General features: G+C 52.4%; 1 protein-coding gene across 1 annotated transcript; it reads left to right on the forward strand.

Annotated features, from left to right (window-relative positions):
- Positions 1 to 614: 614 nt before the first annotated feature.
- LOC121828687 (uncharacterized) lies at positions 615 to 7,874 on the forward strand. The gene is made up of 5 exons (XM_076568401.1): positions 615 to 703; positions 903 to 1,133; positions 4,122 to 4,303; positions 6,255 to 6,342; positions 7,154 to 7,874. Exons 1-5 carry the CDS (start codon positions 615 to 617, stop codon positions 7,158 to 7,160), a joined length of 597 nt encoding a protein of 198 aa, XP_076424516.1. The 3' UTR covers positions 7,161 to 7,874.
- The last annotated feature ends 685 nt before the right edge of the window (positions 7,875 to 8,559 follow it).

Raw genomic sequence — 8,559 nt, forward strand, 5'->3', positions numbered from 1 at the left:
GCTTTGCATTTCAAGAAAAATAAAGGCAGCTTTGGCTGGGGCCCCTATTCCCAGAGCAGTGGACAGTTTCCAGGGACTCCCTGAGCTTGGTGCCAGGGTCTCTCGTAGTCTAGGCTGGCTTCTAATCTGGCATGCAGCTGAGGTTGTCCTTGAACTACTGATTCTCCTGCTTTATCTTCCAACCTCTAGGGACTGACTCTTAAACCAGCACACAGTGGGCCAACATGATGGATCAGCTAACAAAGCTACCTGCGGCTGAGCTGATTCACATGAGTTCCATCCGAGACCCACATGGTGGAAAGAGAAAACAGCTTTTACAAACTGTCCTCTGACCACCTCATACACGCCACGACATGTGCTCACACACATGACAAGTGCAATAAAGAGAATTTCAGAAAAGAAAACAAAGAGAAAAAAACAGCACACAGGGCCCCTGCCTCAGCCGCTTTCTCAGGATATCGGGAGCCCAGACAGACATGAGGGACATTTAAGAGGCTTTTGGGTTGGCAACAAAGTGCCAGAGGAGTCACAAATGGGAGATCTGGCCATGATAGTCTTTGCTTCCAGCCAGACTGGTTCCAGACGTAACAGGAATTAATTCTGTAAGAAGGATGATGCGCCTGTCCTGCTCAGAGCACTTCAAGCTCTACTTCTTCAAAATGCAATTGCCTGGAGACTGTTTCCAGGGGAAAGCACAGGGCAGGTTAGGAGGGCAGTGGCGGTGGTGGGGGTGGGGGTGGGGGTGGGGCGTCCCGTCCCGTCCCGTCCGAAGGCTATTAGCATGTTGTTTTTTAGGACAGCCACCTAAGGATGTGTTCTCAGGGGGTGACTCTGGGACCAGCACCCTCAGTGGCACACATCCATGTGTAGAATGCACTTGGCCCATGTACGTGAAAACTGAGGCTCTGTGGATTCCCTTCTAGAGAGGAAGCAGGCCATCTGCCTCCTCCCCTACGATCTGTGAAGGGCAAAGACGCAGAAGCACCAAGCCCGGGAAGTTGGAAGGAAGTCTGTGGGCGGAGGGAACCAAAGGGAGACGTGGGAAGCAGGTTGGGAGAAGGAGAGGTTGCTGTGAGAAAGCAAGGGTGTTTCCTGGGAGTCAGCTCCGTCCAGATCCTTGCTGCACCTTTGAGGTGAGAGGCCAAGGGGGGAGACCTCGATGCAGACAAGGACTGGAAGGGCAGGGGGACGGGCCAGGTACAGTGGGGCAACAGAGAGGAAGGACAAGCAGGATTACGAAGAAAACTCTGCAAGGCAGTCAGAGCTTGGCAATTGGCACACTTCATCAAAGCAATTCTCCCCTCTGTATTAGACCAGGATAACTGCAAATAGACCTATGCCCCTGCCACCCCTAGGGGAATCACTTGGGACACCTGTTTGGGGACCTAAATTCTGACGTGTTTGATTTGTTACAAGATTATTTTCATCACCTAAAAGTCATTTGGTACATTCGTGGTCTGTGTTTGTGTTCTCAATCTGCCTTCTCAAAGCTGAGCTCATTTCCAAAACTCCACTCGGGCAGCAGTCAAGGGTGGGCACGATGCTCACCAGTTAATGATAAGATTCCACAGTGGAGTTTTCCCGGCATTCCCAGGAAGGAACCCAGAATTGGCAATCAGGCTGTGAGAACTGCAGTGTGTGTCCCCACACAGGCTGTGTACCATGTCCTCAGCCTGAGGAGGGTTGGCCTGGGTCGAGCAGATGGCGCCTGGTCCACCACCCCTTGCGCGCCGCCCCCATCTGCAAAGGCTGCCTGCACATCTTTCTCCGAGTCCTCTCTGTACAGCAGAGCCACGACTCTGGCCCTTGCCCCAGGGGTGGTGCTATGGTGATTTGGACATATTTGTCCCCAACACCCAGAAGATAAAAGGCAGGAAATGTGCAGATCCTCTTCCCATGTTGGGAGTGGCTGGACCACATCGCGTCACTTTACCAGGGAGTCCACGGGATCCTCGAGGCACACACAGGGTGAGGAGCCCTCAGGCTCAGGGCTGGGCTGGCACAGCACACGCTGGGCACTGCCTGGCCTAGGATAGACTCCCTCCTCCCCAGCGGCTGACCGCAGGCCAGTTCACATGCAGTGCTGCTTGTAACCGAAGTTCCTTCAGACCGTCACCCCCATGGCAGCTACCCACCAGAGGAAGTGATTTCCTCCCAGGCTGGCCGCTGTGGAGCAAAGAATGCGAAACCAGATAAAAGAAATGACCCCAGGGCTTTTGGGCAGAGGTTTGGGAAATTCTAGGATTCTGAAAAAGTGACAGTTGACCCGCCAAGACCCAAGGCAGAGTCAGGGGTCAGGGGAGGAGGAGAGAAATGCCAAGGACTCTTGTAGTTTCTGAGTGGCCGAGAGCCCTGCTCCCAATCAGCCATCTAACTTGCTGATTTTTCTTTAAACAGACCGCCTCTTCCGGAAGACAGAAGTAAGTTTCACTTCCACCCACACGCAGGATGTTAAAACATTTGAAGAATGATTCGTTCTGGACTGGAGTGGGGTGGGGAACACCCATGTGGAAGCATTCCATGTCTCTTCCTCCAGGTGTATGCCATGTGGCGAGGGTTATGGAAGCAGAGGGGGCTGTAACAGGCTTTGGAAATGGCCATTTCCTGGCTTTGGAACAGTTAAAGGGAGCCCTGGGTGGCCAGGCTGCTGGGCCAGACCGGCAGGTTTCATTTCCCCGGGGCTGACTTTGGAAAGCAGCTCTAATGCACCTGATCACATTTGGGGGTCCTCCTGGGGCAGGCTGTCCCGGGGTGCAGCAGGGAGCTCAGCGTCTTGTTGAACAGAAGTCACTAAAGACAGGAACTCAGGGACAACAATGTCCTTTGGTGCCTTTGTCTGGGCACCTCGTTAAGGTAGAGACCAGCCCGGGCTTTGGCAGGACAACCTCTTCCTGTGTGTTCCAGCGGAACATAATTGACTACAAAACCCTTTTCTGATGTCACTGATGCCAGATACAAACCCAATTAGCCACAGAGCTAACTCAGATGCATCCTGGGAACATGGAAATACCACGTTCTACAGCTAATCAGCCCCGTGGAAGGATGACACATGTGGATGTCATCGGGAAGGGGCTTCCGGGGACTTCCGGGGACATGAGGGGCTGTGTGCTCTCGGAGCCTCCTACTATTGTGGGTGCATTACAAGACTCCAGGGCGTTAATAATCAGAGACCAGCTCCTGTCTACCCAAGGCCTCTGGGTCTCAGAGTATCACTGTTTTATTCAAAGATCATTTTAAAAGATGTGCGTGGTTGGGAAGTTAGCTCAGTGGTAGAGCACTTGCCTAGCCCTGGTTTGGTCCTCAGCTCCGGGAGGGGGGGCGGGGGGGGGGAAGGGGAGAGGGAGAGACAAAAGACTTGCTCAGGCCTTAATTCCAGCAGTTTCTCAGTGGCTCCTCACAAGTCTCCAGGATTGATCTGACATCTTGTATGACTTCTCTCCCAAAGACTAAGGAATCCTTCTTTGTGACTTTCCTGAGACGCCAAGTCATTTCAAAGCTTCGTAGGATGTTCTGGTCCACCCTGAGTTGGTTTGAACTATCAACATTGACCGAAGTCCCTAACAGGTTGGGCGTAGGGATAAATGTCACCGAAGAGGGCAAATGCGGGAAGAACAGTGCCTAGGTTCTGACCGGTCAATATGACGGTGGTGATCACCAGTCACAGCGACATGGACCACAATGCTGGAGAGTCACTGCAGTCGCTGGGCACCGGGCTTAGAGTAACAAAAGCCCCACTTAGAAGCATCTGCCAGAGTAGGGCATTAGGCTTGAATCAAATGCTCAAAAGCCATGCAGAAAGCTGGTTGGTATAGGGACTTCCAATGGCATTGAGCTTTACTCTGATTGGTGGCCTTGTCTTAGGTGTCTTCAGCTACCCACATAACACACTAATCTTTGCAGCTGTTCTGGTGGAGGAGTGGGTGGCAGGAGCCTGGGCAAGACCTGGTGGCTTATACACACTCCCTCTCCACCAAACCCGGGCCTTAGACCCTTTTAACTCGACAGCTGATGCTTTAGGTGGTCTGAGTGTGGTGGCCGGGCCTCTGGCTTTGGACAGGCAGATAGCATTCCGAAAGAAGTATGGTTGACTTGGACGTGATGAATCCGTGCTGTCATTACAGCACTTGGGAGGCTGAGGCAGGAGGATCCTGCACTGGAGGCCAGCCTGGACTGCATAGAGACACCCTATCTCAGAAAACGAAAAAACAAAAAGAAGAAAAGAAAAGGGAAATGTGGGTAGGGTCACCGAGCGCAGTGTCTGTGGAAGTCACCTGTCAGCAGCAGAAACAGCTGGCGGCAGCAGGTAAGGGCTGTGCAAGGTTGATGGAAGGGAGAGGCCTGTGGTGAGTCATGGGGAAGTCTGGAGAGGGAGCCTCAGGCCTTGGCCCCAGCCAGCCAGGCACAGTCACTCCAGAGTCCCAGGCCAGTGTGAACACAGCTGTCGTGACTGCTGTTTGCAGAGGTCCCTCCTGGCTCCTGCCATGCCACACCTCTGTCTCCTCACTCAAAACCTCAGTGGCCTGTGCCTCACAACAAGGCAATAAACACCCTCAAGGCCAAAGGTTGAGTGCATTTAGAGGGGCTTGGGGACAGGGACATAGACATAGGTGGGTACCAGGAAGCTACAGCTCTCTCTCTCTCTCTGTGCGTGTGCGTGTGTGCATATGCATGTGTGCGTGTGCATGTGTGCATGTGCATGTGTGTGTTCTTTGACCAGGAATGAGGTAGGTTGTTTTAGATACCTGGGCAAATTGTTTCCACAAGTGGAACAGAATAGTTAGGCTGCCCCCCCTAACCCATTCTTCATGGCTGGGGGCTATTACCCAGTCCACCCTGACTCAATTCCTCAGGACCTCAGTCTGCTACCCAGCAGCCTCTACCACCTTCCAATGGAGAATACCCAACAGCTTATTATCGTCAAGGGGCTACAGTGAGGGTTGAGCAAGGTGGTGTCTCGACCTTCCAAGACTTTTTCCTTTCTGGATCGGTAGCCTGTCTCTTGGTCCAGGCCTAGTGTGCTCCGTGGTGAACACCCGAGCTCTTCATTTCTCTTACCCAGGCTGTTGACATCTGTGTCTGTCTCCTGTAAACCTCTATGGGGAAAGGAACATGTAGCTGGAGAGTTTCTCTCCGGGTCCCACCAAGCCCCGGCAGTCCCACAGCCCACTTATAAAATAATCATTTAGAGGCTTATATTACTTATAAAATTGTATGGCCGTGGCAGGCTTCTTGCTATCTAGTTCTTATATCTTAAATTAACCCATTTCTATTAATCTATAAGTTGCCACGTGGCTTGTGGCTTACCGTTACCTTACCATCTGCTTCTCATGGCAGCTGGCAGCATCTCCTGACTCAGCCTTCCACTTCCCAGAATTCTCCTCTCTCTTTGTCCCGCCTATACTTCCTGCCTGGCTACTGGCCAATCAGCACTTTATTGATTAACCAATCAGAGCAACACATTCACAGCATAGAGAACATCCCACAGCAAGAACAGGCATACTGTTGCTCTAGAGAAAGCTTAGGAGGAGGCTGAGGTCTAAGAATGTATGTTAGCCAGGGCCTCCTCTACCTTACGTTGGCAGGCACCCTACTGGGACCCTTTCTGTGAGTCCTTGGGTGTCCAGACATTTCACCTAGGAAGTAGGTATGCATCCAAGGGGTGCTACATCCTGTTCCCCACCCTTTTCCCAGTCTCCTGCCTTGGAATCAGAAAGTGTGGCTGCAGGCTTCTGCTGTGAACCTCCTTCATCCTCAAAAGGTCTGAGAAACAGCTCCCTCTTCCTTTATTGTGGCTCTGATTCTCTCCAGAGACCAGATCATGCTGTATCTCTCTGATGCTAGGGCCTGAACTATCCTCCGGGGTTCTGCCATGCTGATGCCCATCCCTATCTCTCTGTCCATGACAGTACCAAACAAAGTCCTGAGTCACCAGTGATCTGTCCCGGTGTCTTCCTGAACCAGCTCATCTAAAACCTAACAGAGAGCCAGCATCACATTAGCGAAGGCCAACTTGAGGACTGTTAGAATAATGACAGGCACTTAATCAAGCTGAAACACATCTTAGCGGGGGCTGAGGTTGCTTGAAAGCCGGTAGGCAGCCCCGAGCTGTGAGCGCCCCTCAGACGCACTTTGGAGCGGCAGGAGTCGGGCACAGCTCTTCCCCCTGGAAGGTAGGAAGAAAACGAGAGGGCCGAGAAACACCAAGAGAGAGTTCTGAAAAATTCTAACAAGCCTTCTCTGTTTGTCTCCTCCAGGCTCCCGCAGCCGGTCTGCATGCAGCTGGGATAAATTCAGCCCAGGAGGAAAATCAGCCCTTCCTCCCCCTCTCGCCTCCCATTTTAGGTGAGAGGAGGAGGTGCCGTGGGGGTAGAGAAAGATCTGACGAGCTCACCAGCTGGTGCTGCTGCGGAGCTGAGCCGAGCCAGCTTGCTCCGCCCCCACAGAGCAGGGCCAGAGCAGGAACACAGAGGCACCCCCTTCCGTCACGCCCACCCCCCAGCACCTGGGTAGAGAGCAGGTACCCGGGACACATATGCACCGCGGCCCCCACAACTTGCAAGCCCCAAGCACAACCCTGCAGTCAGGCTGGAGAGGCAGCTTCCAGGTTTTGGAGTTCAGCATCCTTTAGAAGGACGCAGTTGGAAATACGGTCCTGCTGGGGAACGGCTTTCTCCTCCCAACACAGAGTTTGGCCAGCGGATTATGAAGGGATTGCTGTGGGGGCGGTTTCTAGGGATGGGAGTTGGAGATAGGGGATGTCCGTAAGTGGGGGTGGGGTGCCTGGGAATGGGGATCACGTCAGGGGCTTGGGTAAGAAAGGGAAGCCAGGACAACTGGGGTCACTGGGGCCTTAGGATGATAATGCAGGCCCTCAGCATCATTCAGATGCAGCCTCGCCTCTCCGGGGCGTCAGGAAGAAGATAGGAAGCCGTGGTCCCAGCCTTGCGCAGCCTTGTTAAAGGCCTTTGGAGCATCTGGATGTAAAGCACGTGACTCTGGCACTCCTGGTCCCTGGGTTGGTTCTGGTAGTCTAAGAGATGATCAGGGGAGCAGAACTCCTTGAGTCAGGGCCGACTTGAGCAGCGGATTTTGTCTCGTGACGCTACAGGTATGGGAGTCAGGTACTTGATCTCTACTTTTGGTTCACTTACAGGTTTTAGGTACCACACAAGATGGTGTCCCATCTGAACCAGGTGAATATTATAGTCTTACTTTGGTGTCTCCGATCTTTACTTTGAACCACAGGCTGAACTCTGAGAGCATCATGGGGTGATGCGTTTTTGACCGGCAGTTAATGGACATCTTTCCAGGGGGTACCTCTTTTCATGAGTGCACATGGGGGAAATTTCACTTTACAAAAGGGCTTTTCCCAGTGTCCTGAAGAGGAACTCCAGCCTCCTGGTCCCTCTGTTCAGGTTGAATTACGCTTGAAAGCATATCTCCTTAGGCACTGTGCTTACTACGTACCTTTAAGGACTGTTAAATACACTAAGTATTGTTAAGTCCCTTGGTATTTGCAGGTGACTGGTTCCAGAACCTCTCCTCCCTTAGATACCAAAATGACAGTTATGTGTAACCACATACACACACACACACACACACACACACACACACACACACACACACACACCTGTGTTGTTTAAATGTTCTCTGATTTCCATATAATACCTAATGCAAGTGCCATGTAAACAGCTGCTTGCTGTATTGTCTTGTTCAGGAAACGAGACAAGGGACAAAAGGCCTGTACTTGTTTGGCCCAGAGGCAGCTCACAGGCCCAGTTTCACAGTCCTTGACTGAGGTTCAAACAATGGGCACTGGTGAATCTCAGTGTGTGGAGACATTGGGAGGCTACAACAGTTACACCTTTGCTTTGCTTCATTCACAGGGATGCCTCATGGTCCTTGGTGAATGGATAATCCTAGTCTTGCTTTTTTTTTAAGCTTCTAGAAGTTTCCCTTCTGCGTCTATTGAATCCTTGGTTGGTAGGGCCAGTGGACATGGAGGCTTGAGTGTGTGTATCTGAGTAAGGACTGCATAGGTGTTACCTCAGGAGGAAGAGGGCACTACATCCAGGAAGACATGGCTGGGCCCAGACAGAACGTGAGATGGAAGTGTCCTCTTACCAGCTTCGAGAGCTGTGACCTGGACATGTCAGAGGCTGAGGCCATCTGAGAGATCCAGCTCAGTGGAGGACCAACGCATTTTATTGTCCTGATGCTAAAATACTGGCATGACTATTAGAAACTGCCGCGCTGGGTCTTTTCTGTAGGCTGAACCATGCCGACGGCTCTTATCCACCACAATAACCACCAGTTTGGCCACCTTTGACTTCAGGTGCACGCCTCCACTTACCACCACGCTGAGAAGCTCAATGTTGCCCTGGCTGTGTGGCCAGCGAGGCGCCATCTGCTGTCTCCTTTGGGCTCCGGTGGAATAGCTTGAGATGCTCTTCTTCTTCTTCTCACTGCGGCCTGAGAGGGTGCAGACAGGAGGCCTGTGCAGCTGCCCTGCGGTTTTGAGTGGCCCGCTGAGGATCTGGACACTGCATGGCCAGTGGG

This window comes from Peromyscus maniculatus, chromosome 4 (assembly GCF_049852395.1).
Source record: "Peromyscus maniculatus bairdii isolate BWxNUB_F1_BW_parent chromosome 4, HU_Pman_BW_mat_3.1, whole genome shotgun sequence".
Lineage (NCBI taxonomy): Eukaryota > Metazoa > Chordata > Mammalia > Rodentia > Cricetidae > Peromyscus > Peromyscus maniculatus.

Excerpts from the sequence above, each read along its gene's own strand:
- LOC121828687 (XM_076568401.1), top strand. The coding sequence starts at position 615 with ATGCGCCTGTCCTGCTCAGAGCACTTCAAGCTCTACTTCTTCAAAATG. Across the intron at positions 1,134-4,121 it reads ATCCTTGCTGCACCTTTGAG|CACTTGGGAGGCTGAGGCAG; the intron begins GTGAGAGGCCAA and ends CTGTCATTACAG. Across the intron at positions 4,304-6,254 it reads GAAACAGCTGGCGGCAGCAG|GCTCCCGCAGCCGGTCTGCA; the intron begins GTAAGGGCTGTG and ends TGTCTCCTCCAG.